Source organism: Manis javanica, chromosome 17, assembly GCF_040802235.1.
Source record: "Manis javanica isolate MJ-LG chromosome 17, MJ_LKY, whole genome shotgun sequence".
NCBI classification, from domain to species: domain Eukaryota; kingdom Metazoa; phylum Chordata; class Mammalia; order Pholidota; family Manidae; genus Manis; species Manis javanica.
In genome coordinates, this window is record NC_133172.1 from 64,424,777 (window position 1) to 64,446,644 (window position 21,868).

At 53.3% G+C, this 21,868-nt stretch overlaps 1 protein-coding gene and 1 long non-coding RNA gene across 3 annotated transcripts; one reads left to right on the top strand and one right to left on the bottom strand.

The window, feature by feature from the left end:
• The first annotated feature begins 3,981 nt into the window (after positions 1-3,981).
• On the top strand, positions 3,982-20,037 carry DEF8 (differentially expressed in FDCP 8 homolog). Of its 2 annotated transcripts, XM_036993934.2 has the most exons (12): positions 4,024-4,090; positions 7,166-7,299; positions 7,962-8,059; positions 9,307-9,456; positions 10,356-10,497; positions 11,668-11,832; positions 12,362-12,489; positions 12,643-12,756; positions 13,602-13,682; positions 14,192-14,332; positions 14,484-14,593; positions 15,566-20,037. In XM_036993934.2, exons 2-12 carry the CDS (start codon positions 7,176-7,178, stop codon positions 15,666-15,668), a joined length of 1,356 nt encoding a protein of 451 aa, XP_036849829.1. In that variant the 5' UTR covers positions 4,024-4,090; positions 7,166-7,175; the 3' UTR covers positions 15,669-20,037. The 2 variants fall into 2 exon arrangements, 1 of the variants encoding a protein (XP_036849829.1); XR_012126967.1 differs by lacking the exon at positions 15,566-20,037 and having other exon boundaries at positions 3,982-4,058; positions 13,811-14,332; positions 14,484-14,595.
• Positions 19,798-21,281, bottom strand: LOC140847217 (uncharacterized). The gene is made up of 2 exons (XR_012126975.1): positions 21,026-21,281; positions 19,798-20,036 (listed from the first exon to the last, which is right to left on the bottom strand). It is a non-coding gene; the product is annotated as an uncharacterized lncRNA (long non-coding RNA).
• Positions 21,282-21,868: the final 587 nt, after the last annotated feature.

Genomic DNA, 21,868 nt, shown 5'->3' on the forward strand with positions numbered 1-21,868 from the left:
TTTGGGTCCAGAAGAATGGGGAGGGGTGGATGGGGAGGGCCAGGTCGGGGCAGGGAAAAGGGTCATTACTCCCAGGCTGGTGGCTGAAACAGGGCTGTGCCTGGACCTGCAGGTGTCCTGGAAGTGGGGCCAGAGCAGGAATGGGCCAAGCCTGGTTGAAGCCTCATCCAGAACCCCAGGCATGGCTCTCCTGTGACTTGGGAACAATCCCTAGACTCCTGTAGGGTGACCACAGTCCAGAGCTTTCCTCTGGCTTATCTGTGTGCTGTACATTAGAGGCAGGCAGCCCAAGACCCACACTGGAGGTAGGAATGGGGGCCTTGACTGGTCCCCATGACAATGTGGCATGTTGGGGGGCTGAGCCCTGGGCCTTCCCTCACTGGCGGGTCGGGAACAGTGTGTGGGCCCCATGTGCCCCCTGGCGGTCATTTCCTGTGGCTGCAGGGCCCCTGGAAGGAGCGGACCTGCCTAGAATGAAGCAGAGACCCAGGGAGGCCTCACCTGCCATCCTACCATGAGCCTACGCGGAGCATGGCTGGGCCCAGACCCCTCCCCAGTCTGCCTTCCCTCACCCCACCCCCTGAGGCCAACGGGTATTTGCCAAGCTTAACTACTTGTGGGACATGAAAGTCACTTCCGCACTTCATGCGGGTGTTAGTGCAGCTGAAGTGGGCTGGGGGGACTCTGGCCCTGAGGCACTCCCACCTTTGGTGTGCTCTGAGCAAGTGGAAAGCAAATGCCAGGAACTGGTGCCTGCTTTGCACCAGGCTGGCTGTGTTCACCACCACGAGCCCTGTGCTACCCCACCTCACCCACAGGGCGGCTGAGTCATGGCATGCATGACTGAGGAGGCCACGTGGTGCGTGGGCCCCGGCAGCTGGGTCCTGGGTCCTCACCATCCGCATCCCTGGGGGATCCAGGGGCAGCTGGCCTCCACACAGCGGGGTGGAGTAGGGGGCTGGCCACAGCTCTGGTGCTCAAAGGGTTCCATAGCCAGAAAGAGTTGAGAGTCTTTGCAGTGTTGAAAAAGTCCGCCTGGCTCCTGACACCCACAGATGTCATGCTAAGTTCTCTGTTTTCCCTGGCCCTCTGATGAAACCCCGGTGATGCTGTGAGGTACCATCATCACTGTCCACATTTTATAGGCAAAGAAAAAGAGGCTTGGAGAAGTGAGGACATGTGCCAGCTGGCAAGAGGCAGAGCTGGGGTCTGGCCCAAGGCTGTGTACCTCTCTCTCCACTTTGCCTAAAGTGGTCCAAAAACAAACTCCCCTCCTGAGCTCCTGCATCCACAAGAACTTCATCTTTGCTCACGTCATTCAGATGAACCTGGCCCCTTGGCCTCCCTGTCTTTGTGCAGTGGTCTTCAAGGCCAATCCCTCTGTTCCTTGTCCACCCAGACCTGCAGTCTACCTCCAGCAGTGAGAGGTGCAGACCGTGGTGGTGGGGACGTGGGCAGGTGCGGGGGCAGGAGCTTGCACGCCCACCCCAGCACATCCCTGCCGCTCCTCTCCTGGGGGTGGGGTCTCCTTTCCCAGCCCCTCTTCAGCTGGTTCGCCCCCATGGGTCTTTGGTTGCCCTTTCTTATGAGGAGCAATTCAGTTCTCTCCTGTTTCCCTTGATTGTATCTGCTCCTCACCCTATACTGCAGACATTGTGGAGCCAGTCCTGTGCCCTACATGAATTCCTGACCCACAACATCCTTGGCATGATGAAATGGCTGCTGCTTCATGCCACCTGGTTGTTATGCAGTAACAGAAAACAGGAACATACATGGCAAGTATCTAGAGTAGCACACGGCCCATAATAAGGACCATATGTGCTAGCTCTCACATGCGTCTGTTCTTATGAGTGAGGGGAGTCTCTGTGGGGATGCATGGCCATGAGAGAGCGGGAGAAGCCGCTCAGCAGATGCTCAGTCCCACAGAACCTCCTAGGAGGGCTCTGGTCAGCCTGGGCACTATCCAGTGTGGATGGTCCTACTGGGCGGCATTTTGGGCCAGCCACCTCTTTGGATGTTTTTCCCTTAGCCCACCTGTCTATTTCAGCCAGTGTGAAGGGCTGGGGGCAACCGGGCCTGGGCATATTCTCAGCCCTGAAGTGGAGAAGTCTTAATCCTTCCTGTGCCCTCCGCCTAGCATGCAGAGGGCACTCAGGGTCTAGGGGATGACCTTACACCTAGGCGTAGGGTGCCAGAGCAAATGCAGGATTCTCAGTTAATTTGGAATTTCAGATAAACAAGAAATAATATTCCACTTTGGGGCATGTTAATATTCAGCACTTATTCCTTCGTTACTAAATCCAGTAACCCTAGGCTGGAGTCCTTAGCAGCTCTGAAGCTGGGCCTGTCCTGGGGAACAGGAGGTCTTGAACTCTTTATTCCACCCACTTGTCTGTTCCTCACAATGCTGCGAGGTAGAGGCTCAGAGACGAAGGGGCCAAGGCATACAACCACCATAGGAAGCCCACGGGAGGCAGTTGTGCACAAATGTTTACAGTAGTTTTATTTGTGGTAGCAAAGGCTGAGAACAGTCCAGATGTTCAAACCAGGTGAACAGATAAAACTGACTGTGGTGCACCCACATGGGGACCAACCTCAAAGTAACTATGCTGAGTGTAAGGTGCCAGACTAAACAAGAGAGCGGACCACAAGATTCCGCTTCTTAAAGTTCTAGAAAACACAAGATAGTGACAGGAAGCAGATCAGTGCTTGCTTGGGGGGTAGAGGTGCGGACAGAGAGTGGGGACCGTGTGGGGGCTGGAGGAATGTCTGAGGACAGTGGCTAGGTTACTATCTTAATTATGGCCACTTTTCCTCAGCTGTGTGCAAATGTCAGATTGTACACTTACATGTCCCTTATACTTCAGTAAAGCTGTGAAGAAAAAAGAACTCCCCAATGACTCCTATCTCACCACAAACCAAAGGCAATGTGTTTACAAATGGCCCACAGCCTCCCTATTCTCCAGACCTCTCCTCTCACTTCACTTCTACCAGGCTTCCCCCTTCAGCAAACTCCAGCCACAGTGACCCATCCTCTGCTCCTCAGGACCTTTGCAGCTTCCCTTCTGGGTGCTGTTCGCAGCTTATCCATAGTTCTTGCCTTCTTACCTTTTAGGTCTTGGCTGAGTACAGTGTCGTCTTCCCCTGACTTTGTCCACTACCTTCTTAGTGTGCATCACATCTCTTATTAAGTTGCATCTTTGCTTATTATCTTTACGGCTTCTTGAGTGTTGGGATCTTGCCTGACTTCTCACTGCTGTGTGTCGGTGGCTCCGTGCAGCAGACACTGATTCGGCCCAACACCTGGGGCTAACCACGTTTGTGGAGTGGGCCCCGTCCAGGCGGACTGTCTTCCTCTCAAGGCCGTACTCCCTTGGGGCCTCATCAGGTGTCCAGGCAGTTATTGGCTATAAATCCATGAAGAAGGCAAACAAAACCCTGGCTTGCAGCCATAGCTGGGGGTGTAGGGTAGTGGAGACAAGTCAAGACAGAGGATGGCAGACTGGTGGCAGGACTTAGTTAGACAAGGCAGGGCATTGAGCAGCTGGGAAGCGTTACTGTAGCTGCTCCAGACACAGGCGTCCCCATGCTCCCCGCCCTATCCGCACCGTGCCTCAGTTTCCTCCTCTGTAAATGGGGTCCCTCCCTCACCAGCTGTGAGCACCATGCTGGTGGTGCCGGTGGAAACTAGCACAGGAAGCCTGCACGGTGCCCCCACTTCCTTTTTTTCTCCTCAGCCACTGGGGTTTAAAAAGTTAAATACCATCAGTTTCTTTTTGAGTGTTGTGGTTTCAAATTAAATCACGACTTTTGTGATCATCAAAACTCTAGGAAATGGATCCCCCACCCCATGCCGTCCACACACAGTCTTGAGCAGGCGGCCTGACGTGTCGCCCATTTCCCAGAGGGGGATGTGGAGGCGGGGCCTGGGGGACCTGCTCCGGAGGCCGGCATGTCATGAGCCTCCGGGCCACAGGCGGCAGCAGCGGCCCGGGGCCGGATACAATGTAGCCAGGGCGCCGGGCAGGTTACGATGTAGCGAGGGCTGCAGGAGTCAGGTGAGCGGCAGAGGGGCAGCAAGGGCGGGCAGGTGAGCGGCGGGGGGCTGGGGTACAGAGCACGGGGGCGCTACGCCCTCAGGGACTCACTCTGCCCGCCGTGTCCTGGAACTCAGGGAGCTCCTGTCTGGACACGGACATCAAGGGCGCAGGGGTTGAGGGACCCGCCCAAGGCCCTGGCCTGCGCCCCAGCAGGGTTCAGACCTGCCAGATGGGGACTCCCACCTCCGGTCCTCATTGGGGGCTCAGGGGGCATTGATGACCTCAGCTGTTCCAATCCCGCCCTCGCAGGGCTTAGCACCCCAGAGGAGGATGCTCCCCCAACTGGTGACACTGGCACCGCTTCCTGCCACCAACATGCCCTGTCTGTGGGATCTGTGAGGCCCATGGGGACCCTTGTAGCTCTGTCACCCTCTGAGGATGCTGGGCTGCTCTGAGCCGCAATTTCTTCCTGTATGAAGCTGGGCGACAGGTAGAAGAGACTTGCCCTTCTGCAGAGCTGGTTGGTGAGGGCCTCCATAGTGTATACCTGTTGTGGGTGAAGGTGGGGAAGGCACCCAGTTTTGGGGTGGCTCTTGTCTGAAGAGGGCGGTGGCCACCCGGCCAGACTTCAACGGCAAGCAGTTCTTAAAGGGACAGTAACCCTGCCCCCACTCCTGGCAACTAACTGGCAGGCTTCCTTCCAGATACGGGCAGATGGGAAGCACCTGCTCTGCTGCCCCTTCCAGGGGGAATTCTAGGGGCCTCTGGTGGTGGTGGGGTTGACCCCTTGGTGGCCACACGCAGGACATGGGAGGCTAGTTCTGTGCATCGTGATGCATCTGAGCTGCTGCCCAGCATCCCTCAGTGTCCTGAGTCCCTGGGCTTCATTCTGAGGTTTCCTTTAACTGCTAAGTTGAGGAGTCCTCTTCCCTATGAGAGGGGTGGTCTCTGCAGGAGGGTGGTGGGTGGAATAGTGGGTTTCCTTTATTCTTCTCAGGCTGCACCTTCCTGCCTGTTCCTCTTGGAGGCCAAGCCCAAATTCTGCATGTAGATTTCTCTGTGGGGCAAACCTGGTGTGCAGAGGGGGTGGCTGCCCCTCCGCCCAGTCAGCCAGGGCATGCTGCATGTATTAGGACCCCACTGGCCTGCCCTTGGAAACCCTGAGGGAAGTGTGATTCTCCAACCTGGCAGGAGAAAAACTGAGGCTGAGAGAGGTCAAGTGACTCCACACATTCATTCACCAATGGCCTCTGTTCAGGCCTGGGACTGGCACTGCCTGTAAGGAGATGAACGGAAGATGCTCTTTCCAGGCGAGCTTGCACAGGAAGGCTGCTGGGAAGAGAAGTGTCCGCACCCTTGAATTCCTTTGGACACACTTTAAAACACTGGGAGGTCTCCAGAGAGAGACCCCTGGGGGTGGCTCCCCACCCTCCAGGCCCTTGGGGTCGGGCTGCTCATCCCATGAGGACAGTAACAGTGTGCTTCACAGCAGCCGTGGGCTTCAGGGATTGGTGGACAGGAAGTTGCTAAGAGGAAACATCAGGGATCATGGTGGGATTCTGGCTAAACCAGACCAGCAGGGTGCTTACTGAGGCCAGGGTGATCAGATGTCACTTGTGGGAAGGTGGGGGACAGGGAGCCTGTCAGGGGATCAGATATATGGATGGGGGATGATCGCTAAGATGACTTAGCAGGGTTCTTGCTAAAACTGGATTTTACCAGGAAGGGCACAGATGGGCCTAGAAGTTCTGGGAGCCTAACTATAGTCTGGTTGAGCCAATAATGTTTGTCACCACTCAAAAGAAGCGGGCAGTGAGTCCTGGACAGTTGGCTCTCTCCTGGACTCTGGGTACTTCCCAGGATACTGGCATGTTCCTGCCATCGGGGGAGGCACTGGGCATCAGGGCCTGACAACCCTGTGTGGACTGACAAAACTGTTAGGTAATAAGAGAGAGGGGGCTTGAGCCCATGGCCCCTGTGCCCTCCCCTGTTTTGACCCGGGAGCAGCTGGTCAGTGAGTGTTGGATTCTGCCAGACAGAACTGTCAGCTCACATCCTGGAGGCCAGCAGGCAGGCCAGGTCCTACAGGCGATGGGGGAGGCCCTGCCCAGGTCTCTTCCCAGGAGGGGCCCACAGATAGGATAATCATAGGATTGCCTTTTATAATTATGAATTATTTCAGGCTGTAAACAGGTACAGAGAAAGCAAAACCAACACAGCACTTACTGCAAACCTTTAAAAACAGTCTCTCCCCTTTACGGATTTGTTCACCCTGGTGGCAGGGAGGGGCTGAGGAACGCGGCCCAGGCAGTTGAGTGGGGGCCTAGGCTCCCCAACCAGGGCCTCTTCTTCCCTGTCAGGAGCCATCAGCCCTGTGAGTTCTGCAGTTTGCAGAACTCTGGGTCAGGGAAAACATTTCCCGACCTTTTCTGGGATCCCGAGGTGTGGGGCCACATCCTGCTCAGGCCGCACAGGGCATCAGTGGGGACCCAGGCTAGTAGGTGCCAGCATGGCCTGCATGGTGACTAAAGAGCATTCATGGTGCCGGCTGGCAGCGGAGCGCCATGCTTCACTGGGAAGGCAGATCTGTTGAAGGCCACACTGCAGGCAGCAGAGCTGCAGAGCATCCAGCACTGCCCCGCTGAGCTCAGGGACTATGGTTTGGGGGTGCTGCAGTGGGAGGGGGGTGCTTTGAGTCGGCCAGGAGTGAGACGCTAAGGGTCTCAGAGGACAGTGACCAGGGGGCTGGACTAGGGCTGCTTGAGGCACCTGATGCTCAGGACCAAGTGCTGGGAGGCAGAGGCATAGGTTCCAGACTGTCTGGCTGGGCGCCCTCGGGCATGTCCAGGCCCTCTCCCACCCCTCTTGTCCCATCTACATGGTGGGAGTGGCTTGGATGGCATTGCTGTTGCTGAGGGGCACATTGCTATTACACCTCTAGTGTGGGCCTGGGTGTGGGGCTGAGCTGGTTTGGGGAGGGCTGTGCACGGGATGACTCCACGTGACCCTTCCCCACCCACTGGGCAGTGCAGGAGGACAGGCACCTGCTCTGAAACCCAGGGCCTTAGAAAGGGACCAGAAAGCAGCAAGGCCAGGGGCTGGGTGCTCAATGGCCTGCCTCACAGGTGGGCTGCCATGGAGGATGGTGAGAAGCTGGCCCGGTTCCGGCAGGCGCACCTCAACCCCTTCAACAAGCAGCTTGGCCTGAGGCAGCATGAGCAGGGGCCCGGTGACGAGGCCCCAGACGTCGCTTCTGAAGGTGGGTGCTGGAGGCAGACCTGGGTGTCTGCCCTGAGCCCTCACGCAGGCCCTCCCTTCCTGCTTCCTCCCGTGGAGGGTGCTGGCTGCTTCCATGTCCTCTGGAGCACAAGTCGCTCCCCATCTGCTCAGGCTCCTTTCGCTGTTCCCCACTAGCAGGAACTCTCTTGAGCACAGGGATTTCTGGCCAGCTCATCACTGCTGTGCCCCAGGGCCCAGCACACAGTGGGTGCCCACCCAGAGAACCCTCAGGGGGTGATCCCAGAGCTTAGATCTCACGTGTGAGCAGTGGGGGTGCCCTGTACAAGGGCCAGGGGTGATGTGAGCTCCAGGAACTGCATATAGAGCCGGTGGGGCGCTCGGGCCGGGACCCACACAAGAGCAGCGGGTCAACAGCCGCTCTCCAATGGCCTTTCTTGAGTCCACAGCACATTCAAAGGTGTGAGCCTTAGGAGTGGACATGCCCCTCTGATACTGTTTGGCACTGGGGCGTCTTTCTGCCTCATCATTGGGAATGGCTCTCTCCTGTCTGCACAAAGATGTGGCCTCCTGTGGGCTTGCCCATCCATGAGGGCCCTTCCCGCCCTGGCCACCCCAGCCTCCTGGGGGAAAGGCGGGCTGATTTTTCTCTCTGCTGCCACCCACACCTGCACCCCACTCCAGAGGCCCAGTTTGAGATGCTGTCCGAGGAGCCAGAGTTCCACTGCTCTGAACGTGTGATGGATCTTGGCCTGTCTGAGGACCACTTCTCCCGCCCCGTGGTAAGGTTTGGGGTCTGTGGTGGGGACAGAGACTGGGGGAGCCCCATGGTGTGAGGAGCCAGCCATTTCCTCCTCGTCCCAGCCTCAGAAGTGGGGCCATGTCCGCTTCAACTGGGGCTCCTGGGCCTTGAGCCTGACTTCCATGGCCACGGCCTGTTTGAGGGCCTGGGGTTGGGGCCCTGTGGCTGCTCTTCCCATGTAGGGTCTCTCCTCCCCCACACTCCAGGTTTCTGTGAAGCTAATATGAGGGTTGATCCAATGTGGGGTCTCAGGGATCTTGTAAACATACCACAGAGTGAGGGTGGGGGTGGCAAGGAGAGAAGCCCCCTGCCTTCCTTCCACTGCCCACTCTGCTCGGCAGGGTCACTCTTGTTGCTCCTATAATTTGTTCCGTGGAATCCTTGTTTGTTTTTGTTTTGAATGAGGGGCTCTAATGATAAAAAAACAAAGTATGAAAATCTTTTAGTTTTATGCTGTCCCCAACTTTTGAGGGAAACATTATAGTAATACTCAAATGTAACTTAAATTAAAAAAAACCCACCCAGAAGCTCCCAGTTCCAATCTAATATTCATTTTGTATGTGGCCTTTAAGCTTTGCCGGTACAGATATGAGTTTAATTCATGTGTTTTGTGTCTTTATTGTAACATTTTTGAGCCTCTCCTACAGGCCGCACTGAGCTCCAGTTGGAGGGGTGTCAGGTGGAGGCAGAGGATGGCTCTGAGGGCAGCTGTACCCCTTTCCTGGGGCAAGCCCGGCCCCTTGCTGAGACCTGAGCCGTCTTCTTTCCCCCGTGGCAGCGGTGTTCTGAGTCAGCTGGGCCCTGGGTTGCTCTGAGGTGCTGGCGCTTCTCTGGGCTCTGCTGTTAACCGGAGGCCACTTCCGCCCTTTCATGACAGAGGCTCATTGCCTCAGCCTTCATCTAAGGGGAAGCTCTGTAAGAATAGGCAGAATCGCATAGCCAGAAAAGCAGTTGTATTTCTAAAAGAAGGAAGCGGTGTTTTGAAAAAGATCCTGAATCAGGTCTTCAAAGGCCTGTGGGTGGACAGGCCCAGCTGGGGGAAAGGGGCCGTGGGGTGGTGTCCGTGTGCGCCACACCTCTTCCAGCCTTGGCGAGTCCTCTGCCCCCTCTGGGCTTGTTTCCTCATCTGGGCAAGCGAGGAGGGGAGGGGTCTGCTCCAGGCCTGACTGGCACAGGGACTGCGTGTGGTGGCATCAGACTGTCCTCATGTCCCCCGCACCCGGGCAGGGTCTGTTCCTGGCCTCGGACATCCAGCAGCTGCGGCAGGCGATCGAGGAGTGCCGGCAGGTGATCCTGGAGCTGCCCGAGCACTCAGAGACGCAGAAGGACGCTGTGGCCAGGCTCATCCACCTCCGGCTGAAGCTCCAGGAGCTGAAGGTGGGTGTTGGCCCCCGACCACACAGGCAGCCAGAGCTGAGCTGGAACGTGGAGGTCGGGGGGTCCTCTCCCAGGGGCTGGGTCTCCTCCCAGGGCTGAGGGCTGAGGCGGAAGGCTGCCCAGAAAGGCAGAAGCAGAGGTGGGCCCATCCCACGAGCAGGCTAGTTCTCCACTAGTCTGGTCGTGATTGGGCAGTCCTGGGTCACGTGTTCACCACTGGGGTGAACAGGTGAGGTAAGTGCCACCTTGAACCACATGATGTTGAAGGTGTCAACAGAAGGGGGGATGGATCTTGGAGCCCAAAATCCAGGTGGCCAACACGTGGGCGCTGAGTGTGTGTATTCATCTGCCACTGTGTCCCCACGCTGGTTCATGAGTCCTGGGAATTTAGAAAGTGGAATCTTCATTGGGGTAGTGGTAGCAAAGGCAGCTTGAATACAGCGACTTGAAGGAGTTAATGCTCAGCATGTAGAAATCTGGGCGGTTCAGGGCCCACATGGCAGGCATGGTGAGAGACCCCAGGCGCTCCTGTTTTGTTGCCCTGGCAGTCCCTGGGGGAGTCCCAGATGGCCCCACACCCACTCAGACTCTGCATGCAGCCAGCAGAAAGCAGGCGGGAGAAGCAGAGACGGACAAGTCACTGCACTCATGTGCTCCTGGCCCCAACATAGTCCCAGGGAAGCACCTGCGGCAAGGAGCGTGGGAGAGGCATCTGTGATCCGGGTGGTCTAGGCCTGACCGATCCGTGCGGCGCTCTGTTGCTGGAGGGGAGAGGGCATGGCATGGGGGAAGCTCACTCTCCTGCAAGGAGGGCCTGGAAGAGAGAAGCTGGGGAACCAATATGACAGGAAGCAGTTTGCCCAGCACAGCTGTGGCGGCCCCCACCCACCTCTCTCCAGGACCCCAGTGAGGATGAGCCCGACCTCCGCGTCCTCCTGGAGCACCGCTTCTACAAGGAAAAGAGCAAGAGTGTGAAGCGAACCTGTGACAGGTGTAACGCCATCATCTGGGGGCTCATTCAGACCTGGTACACCTGCACAGGTGGGCCAAGACCCAGACATGCTCCTTCTGGGTGGGCAGTCCGACACCCTGCGGCTCTGCTCCGTACCTGGGTTGTTCTCAGGCTCTGTAGTGTGCTCCATGTTTGCTGGGCCCTGCGGCACGCTGGGGCACAGCAGGGATGCAAGACCCTGACTCCTGTTCTCACAGGCTCACACCCATATTTGGCTTTGCAGTGTGATGGCCATTAGCCTCACCTGGGTATCCAAATTCAGGGTTAAGTTAATTAAATCAATAACCGCTTGGTTCCTCATTTGTCCTGTCCCCATTCCAAACACTCAGTAGCTCTGTGAGGCCTGTGGCATCCTGGCAGCGCAGAGAACATTTCCCCCACTGCAGGGAGTCCCACCAGATGGCGCTGTTCTGGACGAGCAGTCAGATAAAATGATGGGGTGCATTAGTAGGGACAGTGAAGAAGAGTAAGTGGGGTGCAAGAAGGGTGTGACTCTAGGGTGAAATAGAAAGACATCATATGACATTCAAGCAAAAACTTGAATGTCAGGAAGAAATCCAGGAGTCTGTCTGGGAGGGACATTCCCACGGGGCTCTGTGCAAAGGCCTGTGGTTGGTTTGTGTCCGAAGTCTTCAGTAAGGAGAAGAGAGCAGCATGGCTGGGGCACTGTGCCCGCGAGGAGTGGTGGCAGTCAGGCTCAGAGGTGGCTGGGGCCTTTCCTGTAAGTGTGCTGTGGGCCCAGGTGGGTCGGGACATACTTAGGTTTTAACAGGAGCCCTCTGGCTGCGGAGCTGCGCATGGGCCGAAGGCGGAGGATGGCGGCACTGTGACCAGGTGGGGTGGTTGAAGGTGAGATGAGGGTGGTCGCGATGTTGTCTGAGCAGGTAGGAAGATGGGGCCCTGAAATCTGAGGGGGTGGCTTGGTGAGGCAGAGCCTGAGCTCCATCAGCCAGTGTGGGTTTGATGCGCATCAGGCATCTAGTGGGAATGGCAGGTGGGCCTCTGGACAGGTGCATCTGGAGTGGCTTGGTCCTTTGCCACATGTCTTCAGGGACCTTTGAAGTTCCGGGACCTGCGGTGGTGCCAGCAGAAGCTCTTGGATAGATCCAGGAGCCAGAATAGAGCCCTGCTGTGAGTCCCAGAGCTGAAGGTCAGCCTAAGCGGCCTCCTAAGAGGCAGCTATTGCTTTGCCCACCCAGGGTGCTATTACCGCTGTCACAGCAAGTGCTTGAACCTCATCTCCAAGCCCTGTGTGCGTTCCAAAGTCAGCCACCAAGCCGAGTACGAGCTGAACATCTGCCCTGAGACAGGACTGGACAGCCAGGACTACCGCTGCGCAGAGTGCCGGGTGCCCATCTCCCTGCGTGAGTGCCCTTGGGAGAACGAGGGTAGCCGGCCAGCAGCTGTGTGAGAAATGGGATAAATCAGGGAGCTGGGACAGCACGGTTCCATGGATGGGGCCCTGCTCTTCCCTTGGAAGGACCAGGGGCTGCTTCTGGTACTTTCTTAGCCCCAACTCAAGAAGCTGAGGTTCCAGCCTGCAGGGCTGGGCCAGCACATGCCCTGGGTGGGGCCCTGTGGTCACAGAAGCCCACCTTGACAGGAGAGTCCCACAGTGTGTCCTAGAAATGTACTGATGTTACTCCATGGGTCCCCTCGGCAGTCCCTTGGTGGGCCCTGTTGTCCTATTGGTGAGAAAATGGAGGGCTGCAAGGCGCCTTGACGCAGCTGAGGTCTCCTGGCTGAGAAGTGGATGGTCAGGTCTGGAGGGTGGAACACCCGGGCCCAGCGGGCTCAGGGCACAGCAGCAGCAGGGCATGTGGGAGGTGAGCTGTGGTGGGTGGTCTGGACCCCGAAGGCGGCCCCGTCTTTGTCAGGACCCACTCTCCACAGGGGGTGTGCCCAGCGAGGCCCGGCAGTGCGACTACACTGGCCAGTATTACTGCAGCCTCTGCCACTGGAATGACCTGGCAGTCATCCCTGCCCGCGTGGTGCACAACTGGGACTTTGAGCCTCGCAAGGTGAGGGAGGGCAGGCAGGGGGCCTGGTCCCCTGGGTGGAGGGTGGCAGCATGGTGGGCGTTGGATGTGGGGAGTGGAAGCCCGTGTGCAGGCCTTGTGGGGGCTTGACTCCTGGGGAGTAAATCTGGAGACATGGCCCCCTCGCGTCCCCAGGTGTCCCGCTGCAGCATGCGCTACCTGGCGCTGATGGTGTCCCGGCCGGTGCTCAGGCTCCGGGAGATCAATCCCCTGCTGTTTAACTACGTGGAGGAGCTGGTGGAGATCCGGGTGAGGCTGGGGTGGGTCAGGGCAGATCCTGCTCTTCCCCGGGTCCTGGGGGAGAGACGGCACATCCTTAGGGCGGGTGTCCTTCTGCTGTCCTTTGGATTTAAGATTCTGGAGCAGCTGCTTCAAGTTACAATATGATGATGGGCCTGGAGACAGCTTGAAATTTTCTAGTAAACACATTAAAAAGGTAAAAAGACATAGGTGAACTTAATTTTAATAAAGTATTTTATTTAACCCAATATATCCAAAAGATTATTCCAACATAATCAATGTACTTTATTAAGATACATTACATCCTTTCTCCTTTCTGCACTGTGCCTCTGAAATCTGGTGTGCTCTTCATTTCCAGCATCTCAGTGCGGCCTAGCCACATGTGCTAAGTAGCTACACGTGGCTGGTGGCCGCTCTGCAAGGTCAGCAGGAGGGTGGGGCAGGTGAGAAGGTGAGGTGATGAGGAGGGACTGGGCTCCATTTGAAGGGAGCCTGAAGCTTGTTGAGTTGAGGGGAGCTGGAGTTTGGCTGGAAGTAAGGATGTGTGTTCACACGGCTCCATGCTGGCCCTGTGGCTGCTGTTTTGTGCATATGGGGCCAGGGCAGAGCCACGGGGGGTGAATGGACCTTGGAGTCCTGCTTGGCCTGGAAGCTGTGGTTTGAACTTGACCTTGGCTACAGCACTCAAATCTGGGACTATCTGGGGGATGTGAAGGCGCCTCTTGCCCTGCTGACCCAGAGCTCAAGGTGAGGTGACTCCTACAAAGCCAGTGCAGGGCCAGCCCCCTCAGCCATGCGGACATGCCACAGCATAGCCCTGGCTGAGAATGCCCACCTGTCACTCTTGCCCACAGAAGCTGCGCCAGGACATCCTGCTCATGAAGCCATACTTCATCACTTGCAAGGAGGCCATGGAAGCCCGTCTGCTCCTGCAGGTCAGACCGCTGGTCCAGGGTGGGGGCGGGAGTCTGGGGGTGGGTGCATGGGAAACAGAGTCAGGGCATGCGGGCATGTCATGCTCAGGTCTGCAGATGATTTAATAGCTTGTGTGTGGTCCCCATAGCGGCAGTCTCACACTCGGCTCCAGAGAACACTACATCTATGATAAGCAAATGCATCCTGCCCACAAAAGTGCTCCCTGGTGACATCAGTGAGAGAAACACAGAGAAGCAGGCATCACCCCTCAGCCTTTCCATGAATCACCATGCAGGGGTCCAGGCACAGGCCTGCCTAGGCACGGTTGGCCACAGAACACACCTGCCATGGACAGACATGTGCTATACCCTGGAGAGCACGAGGCAAGACGGGCAGCAATCCTTGCCCTCACTCTAGAGAGCCCTTCCGGTGGGGAGACGGGAATGATCAGAAGCAGGGTGTTGGCAGAAAGGTCAGGCTGGAGAGGGGCCCTACTGGTGCCTGGGGTCACAGCTGCTGGCACCTGCAGCTCCAGGACCGGCAGCACTTTGTGGAGAACGATGAGATGTACTCCATCCAGGACCTGTTGGATGCACACACGGGCCGGCTCGGCTGCTCCCTAGCAGACACGCACACGCTCTTCGCCAAGCACATCAAGCTGGACTGCGAGGTAGGTCCCCGCTATAGACCAGGGGGCATCTCTCTCTGCTCCTAGTCCCGAGGGCAGAAGGAGGTGGTGAGTAGCTTGGCCAATGTGTCCCTGGCCTCAGGTGCCCTCGGGATCAGGTGCTTACCTGTCCCTACCCCATGGTTACCCCCAGCGGTGCCAGGCTAAGGGCTTCGTGTGTGAGCTCTGCAGAGAGGGCGACGTGCTGTTCCCTTTTGACAGCCACACTTCCGTGTGCTCTGACTGCTCTGCCGTTTTCCACAGGTGAGTGGCCACCGCCCTGCCCCCAGGCCATTGGAGAGGGAGAGAGGGGGATGTCTGGGGCTTGGTCTCTGCTGCCTGTCCACCAAAGCCCTTTGCTCTGACTCTGGGATATGTGGCCACACCCTGACGTGGGGTGGCCCCCAGGTTGGTGTACGGAGGTTCCCAAATTCTCGGCTTCCTGGCACTGTCAGGGTCTCAGGGATTTTTTCAAACATCCCTACGTACCAAAAGAAATACCTAACATTTTTGTTCATTAAGTGTTTAGGTACAAACAGCTTCAGCATTTATGACCTAGAGACCTAGCGGATGTTTGGAAAAGTGATACACATACATTGAAAGAAAAGTAATGTGATTCTTTGATAAGCACGGTTACTAATGATGTGTGTGCCTGCTGGACCTGCCCAACTTCTCTCCCCCTGGACTCAAGGGGACATCCCCATTTCCGTCCACACTGATTTTTGCCTGGCACTTAGTGCCTGTCACAGCGGCTGCTGATGTCACAGCTTTGCGGGGCTGGTATCACTGTCCCAGAAAGGACTGTAGCAAAAAGTGACATTGAAAGTGTAAGCTCCCTTGAGCCGGCAGTTATCCTGATGTCCGACAGGTGTCGACTATTGCTGTGTTTCCTTCAAAAGTTTAAACTGGCTCACGGGACCCTGTACACCTCCAGTGCTCCAGGTGGAGGCTCTGCAAGTGGTGACAGGAGGAGGTGGGGAAGTGGAGTCACCAAGGCCTCCAAGCAGAATTGTCCCTGTCAGACGGTGATGAGGTGACAGGTGTAGACCCTTAGGAGGGTCCCACACAGAGGCACTGGATCACAGGCCCGATACATAAGTATAGACCCTGCTTCTGCTCTTTGGGAGAGACTATGCCTCGGTTTCCCTGTTTGTAAGGGGGTCAACTGGGGTCTGGTAGGATCACATGCAGAGAGCCCTGTCCAGTCCCGGGGCTGACCCCTTACCCCATTCCCAGGGACTGCTATTATGACAACTCCACCACGTGCCCCAGGTGTGCCCGGCTCACCTTACGGAAGCAGTCACTCTTCCAGGAACCCAGTCCAGACATGGATGCCTAGAGCAACAGATGCCTTCCTGGGCCTGTCTGGCGCCCACTCTGCTGGTCATCACCAAAGCCAAGGTGTCTGGTGTTCTGGAGACCCCTAGGCTGCAGTCCCTAGATCTCTCCCACTGCTGGGCCTCAGTGGCAGAAGCACCTTGCGGACCCTCATCCCCCGGGCATTTCCTGGGATTCGGGCAGCCTGGCCTGGCAGTGAAGTCTGGGATGTGCCCCCCACCACACACTGCAGGGCTTCATGGGCAGGGGAGTGGGGAAGGGCTTTTTGCATCCCTTGTGGGAGAGCCCCCATGTCCTTGGGGCCAAGGCTGCTAGACCTTGGCCACCCCTGAAACCCTGGATCGCTTGGGGGAGTGGCAACAAGCCAGCTGCACGCACCCGGCCTCAGCCTGAGTTTTATCTGCAGCGGATGGTTTGGGTTCTTTCTGGAGGCTCCCATCCCCTCATCCCCTTGTCTCATTGGGGACCCCTGATTGTCCCTGGCTGGGGTTATTCAGGATTGTCTCCTGAGAGCCCTGCCCCTGCCCCCCGAGGTTCCTTCTCTCAGGGTCCTCCTCCAGCAGGGCCAGTCCAGAGGTTATTTGATCTTTCTATACAACGTGGAAGGAAGGGGGCCGTGGAGCTTTCTCCAGGTTGGAAATGCTACTGCCTCTGCCTTGGCCCAGCCCAACTTACCCTGGTGCTCTGGTGTTTTTAGCCTGCCATCAAGGGTAGGCTGTGGGAAGAGGACATTTCAGGGCCCGCCCTGGGCAGTGCGTGACTGTTGCTGTCGACGCAATGTGGTTGACACACACAGGTGGTGGGCGAGGTGCAGGGAATCGCCGCGTGGATGCTTGTCACCTCAGACTAGGAGGCCCAAGGAGACGTGTCAGGAGGAGAAAGGTCAGCTTAGCTTGCAGGCTGATGTGAGGGGTGGCCTCACACAGCATCACTTCCCCCTTGCCCCTCTGCCTCTTTAGGAAAGCCCCACACATCACGTTAGGAACCCCTCCTGCTGTTCTGACCTGCCTTGGGGCGTGATGTGGGAGAAGTGAGCACTGGTGAGGTCGGCACAGCAACAGTCCCCACCCTGCTTCCCCTTCTCTAGGAATTGGAGTTGGGGTTAAAGGCCAAATGCCCTTCTCCTACTCCCCCACGTTTCTCACTACTTCATCACAATTCTATATAGGGATATTGGCCTTTCCTGAATTTACCACGTAATCGACATCAGTGTCCAGCTGCAATCACTGTGTCCATAGATGATGTCAGTATGCTGGCATTTGTTGGACAAAGAGTTGGCTTCCTTTTAAAAAAGTTCTCCCCATTATCTCCTTTCCCAACACCTCCCACCACTTACCACTTCTGAATGACAAAATCTTTCAGCAGAAGCATGTTTGGGTCTTTCTGAGTCTACAACATGGTATTAATAACCAAAGAACCAGTTTACAAGACTAACACCTCACAGAAGAGCAGGGAAGGACACCCAGCTGTGCAGCCACTGTCCCATTAAGTGTGTTCCTGACTCTGGTGTGTGTGTGAATTGGGGACAGGGCAGGTTTGCTGACACGCAAGCCACCTGCAGACCAAGGGGAAGCTCACACCCTTCCCCATTCTATGGGGTCAAATGTAGCTTGGTTTGCAGAGAAGAGTTCTTGATGGGTGAGAAGCACTCCATTGGGTGTCAGACCTAGGTCTGAGTGGGCTGATCCTCCTGGCCACCATTTCTATAAGGCGACTGAGGGCAGTCTGTGGGCCCAGTGCTAGGCATGTTTGAACACAGGCTCCATTGCAAATAAATGAGGCTACTCTGGATATTAGGTGGAAGATACAGTCCATTTTTCCCCCCTTTCCTGTTATGAACTAGTGGTTTAATGTTTTTATTTTGATAAATTTAGATTTACAGAAATGTTGTAAACATTCTCATTCACCCATCTGGAGTCCATAAATGTTAATATCTTGCCCCATTTGCTGTATTCTTTCCCCATACACATTTTATTTTCCTGGATCATTTGACAGTAAGGTGCAGAGATAATGTCCCTTTGGTCCTACGCATGTTTATTTCTTCCAGAGAAGGACAGTACCGTATATGGCCACAGTACAGTTATCAACATCAGGAAATAATTGACATGATACCATAAAACCTGCAACAAACCTTAATCTGATTTTGCCATCGAGTTGCCACATCTTTTTTTATATATATGTTTTTAAAATTAATGGATCATTGAATATACACTCTTATGAAGGTTTTACAAGAAAAACAAGTGTTTACTACATTTACCCATATTATCGAGTCCCCCCCACGCCCCATTGCAGTCACTGTCCATCAGTGTAGTAAGATGCCACAGAGTCATTACTTGTCTTCTCTGTGCTACACTGTCTTGTTACCACGTCTTTTTAGCCTTTTTTATTTTTGAAGGGTGCATAACATCTACATTTTTGAAAAACACAGGCTATGTATTTTTAAGGATGTCCTTCGACGTGGGTTGTTCTGATTGAATTCAGGCTTTGTACTTCTGGTGGAAATTCCACAGAAGTGATGCTGTGTCCTGCGCATGACATGTCCTGTTTCTGGAGATATTGCCATGACCCATCTGTCCCGTGTTCTTTCGTCACTTGTTTACTTTCCAGCATAGCAATATGTTCCAGGTTTGTCTTGCACCTTCCATGTCCCAGCCCTGAAACCTGCCATTTCTCCAAGGAGCCCTAGTACCTTCCAGTGGGGAATGGTATTTAGTAAAAAAGATATGGTTGTTGGACACGCTCATTGCTACTGGGCTGTCACTACTTTTTGGTCCTTTAAACAGAGTTGGAAATAGCACCACCTACATCTGTATTTCACTATCATAAACATTAAAAACTGAGTTCACAGTCATACTTCCAATTTCAAAACACTAAATGATTTCTTTCTTTCCCCTTTTTATATTTGTAATTCCCTTCCTTGACAGGGATAAACCTGACTCCATTATCCGTAATATATATTTGCTCAATCCTAGAATACACAGAAAGTACTTTTGGCATAGCTAACCTACACGTCTGTAAAAAAGAAGCCTACTAACTAGAGTTTAATTTTTGCTTAAGAGTCCTTTTTTGTTGAGGGCATATAGTCAAAATGTGGTATTCAAAATTTACTTTGGGCGTTTCTCCTATTCATTGTATGTAAATCTTGTGAAATATGGTTCCAGGCATATATTCCATTTTGTTTTAATTTTTAGTCCTTGTTTATTTTTAAATAATATATTAACATGGTTCTCAAAGTAAGAACTTTACAAAACGTATATTTAGTTGAGTGTCCTCTTCCTCCACTCCCGCCCCCGATGGTAACTAGTCTCTTTAGGCTCTGGTTTCTCCTTCTTGTGTCTCTTTTTGCACAAATGAGTAAGATATGTGTACATTTTCTCTCTCCTTTCTTTTACAAAATGTATCACACTGTAGTTTTGCATATTGTTTTTTTCCAATTGACAGCATACCTGGAAACCACTCCACATCAGTTCTTCCTCACTCTTTTATCATTATCATTTATATCTGTATTATATTTCACTGTGCGGAATTGTCATTTCATGTTTGACCACTCTTCTACATGTAAATATTTAGGCTGTCTCTTAGCTTTTGCAGTTACAAACAAGGAGGCAATGAATAATCTGTGCACACATATCTTCTTTAGTTAGAGGTATATCTTCAGGGTACAACCCTAAAAGTGGGATCACGAAATCAATTAGGAGTTAGTGTAATGCTCCTCCATAACTGCTGTACCGATTTGCTTTCCCACCAGCAGTGTATGAGGAGCCTGTTAACCATAGTCTCACCAACAGAATGTGTGGTCATACTTACTTTTGCCAATCTGATTAGTGAGAAATGGTATTTGCAATGATGTGCTTAACTCCTTTTCAGCTCCTAGACCTGATTCCAATGTGTGTGTGTGGTGGGTGTGGGGGCCTTTCCCCCTACACCCACCATACACAACACTAAGCAATTCTTGAACACCAGCAGGGTGTCCGAGAATGCAACTCAATTCTGATGCTATCTGCCTGGAGACAGTACCAGATTCCCCAGGTTAAGAGTTCCGTCCTACAAGACTGCCCTTCACCCTTACCTCGAGACACTGGTTGCAAGCCTCAGGCAGTTACCTGTGTTTCTGACCTACTGGCTACAGATTGGGGGCTCCAATGACCTCCCTCTTAGTTTCAATTAATTTTCTAGAGTGGCTCACAGAACTCAGAACACTTACGTTTACCAGTTTAATAAAAGATACTGAAAAGGATACAACTTAACAGTCAGATGAAGAGATGCAAAGGCAAGGTCCCAAATAAAGGAGCTTCTATCTTCGTGGGACTTGGATCCTGGCTCCATGGCATGTGGAGGCATTCTGGTTCCCAAGCATGGAAGCTCTTTCCTACAGAGAAGCAGGATCTCAGAGGGCGAGAAGCTCTTCTGGGGGGTTTTTGTGAGGGCTTTGCTGCATAGTCATGATTGACTATATTGGCCATTGCTTGATTCAACCTCCAGCCCTCACCCTTGGGTGGGGAGTGGGGTGGTGGTGTCCAAAAGTGTCCATTAATATGACAAGACACCCATTTCACCTTTAAGACTGTAGTGTTTTCAGGAGCTGCGGATGAAGACCAAAAATACCTGGGAAATATATATTTGGTCATATGAATGACCAAATATGTATGTATGACTCATTAGATCACAGTATCTGTGCTTTAATGTGCATTTCTTTAGAGTGAGGTTGAACTTATCCTGGGTTCCAAAATCTAATTTATGAATCAAATCTTTTGTCCATTTTTCTATTGGATTTCATATATTTTTCTGTGGAATCTGTAATAAGAGTTCTTCACATCAGGAATACTAGCCCATTATCTGTAAGATATGTTGCAAATATTTTTTCTAGTCTGTCAATTGCCTTTGACCTTGTGGGCAGTTTTTTACCCATGGAAAGTTTTGTTTTGTTTACATTTTTATATGATCAAGTTGATTTTTTTTACTTCACCTAGACTTTACATTATAAAGAATCTTTCCCTACAACCAGGTCATAGAGGCAGTCACCTATGTGTTTTCATAGTATTTGAATGTTTTTAATTTTCACGTTTAGATCTCTGATCAGTTTATTCTTGTGTATGCTGTGAGGTATGGATCTAATTTTCTCTCCAAATAGTTAACTAGTTGTCCTGCACCAACATTTTTTTCTGTACTATTATTACACAGGTCTGACTACTACACTGCTAAGTACTAAGCTTTATAGTGTTTTAATGTCTAGAAGGGCTAGACATTTTAAGAAATGTTTCCCTGTGTATTCTTGCATGCAGTCTTTTAAAAGCACATGTATTTAAATAAAACTTGAATGAAAAAATTTTATACTCTTAAATGTCAAAATGAAAATACCAGAAAAAGGGCTCCCAGGGACTTTAAACATCTGGCAGTGGGGAGCCTTGGTGGGGCTTCATCTGTTGAGGCCATCTTGTTGCCTCTCACTTTTCTTCCACTTTGGATTACACACGTTGAAAAATGACCTACAACAGGTGCTTTGAGCGCCTCTTTTTCTCATTGTACAATTTTTCCTGTAGCAGTTTATAGCACCACTGATTGCTCTTGAAACTTTCAGTTTCCACTCATTGTTACAGATACTACTGGTAAGGACCTGCAAGCCAGCCTCAAAATGTGTGAAGGCTGCTGACAGTTCTCCTGTGGTTAGTTGATGAAGGGCAGCTGGAGCATTTTCACTTTCCTCCTCTGCTGCTGGCTCCTGTTCCAGATGCACCAGCTCCTCATTTGAGAGATCTTCCTCATGAGACCGCAGCAACTGGTCCACATCAGCTTCTACAACCTCTTCCAAAGCCACATTCTTGGCAAGGGTTACAATGTTTTGTTGAAGCTGTAAGATGTTATGTTTGGGAAACACTCTGGAACTAAACACACTCAGGCCAAATCTTCAACGCACTATTCATTGTTGCTGGTGTGAGCTGCTCCCAAGCTACTGCAATGTTATCTACAGCAACCATGATGTAGTTTCTCCAAAACTCCCTAATCATAGCTGTATCCTCTCCATTTGTTGCTTCTAGGATGTGCTCAAAAGTCCTTTACAGGTAAAGGGCTTTGAAGGTAGAGGCTATGCTTTGACCCATGGGCTGGATCAAGTCAGCTGTACGGTCATGAAGATATTCCACTGTTACATTATCAGACAGATCATTCAAATTTATAGGGTGGCATGGTGCACTGTCTAGGATG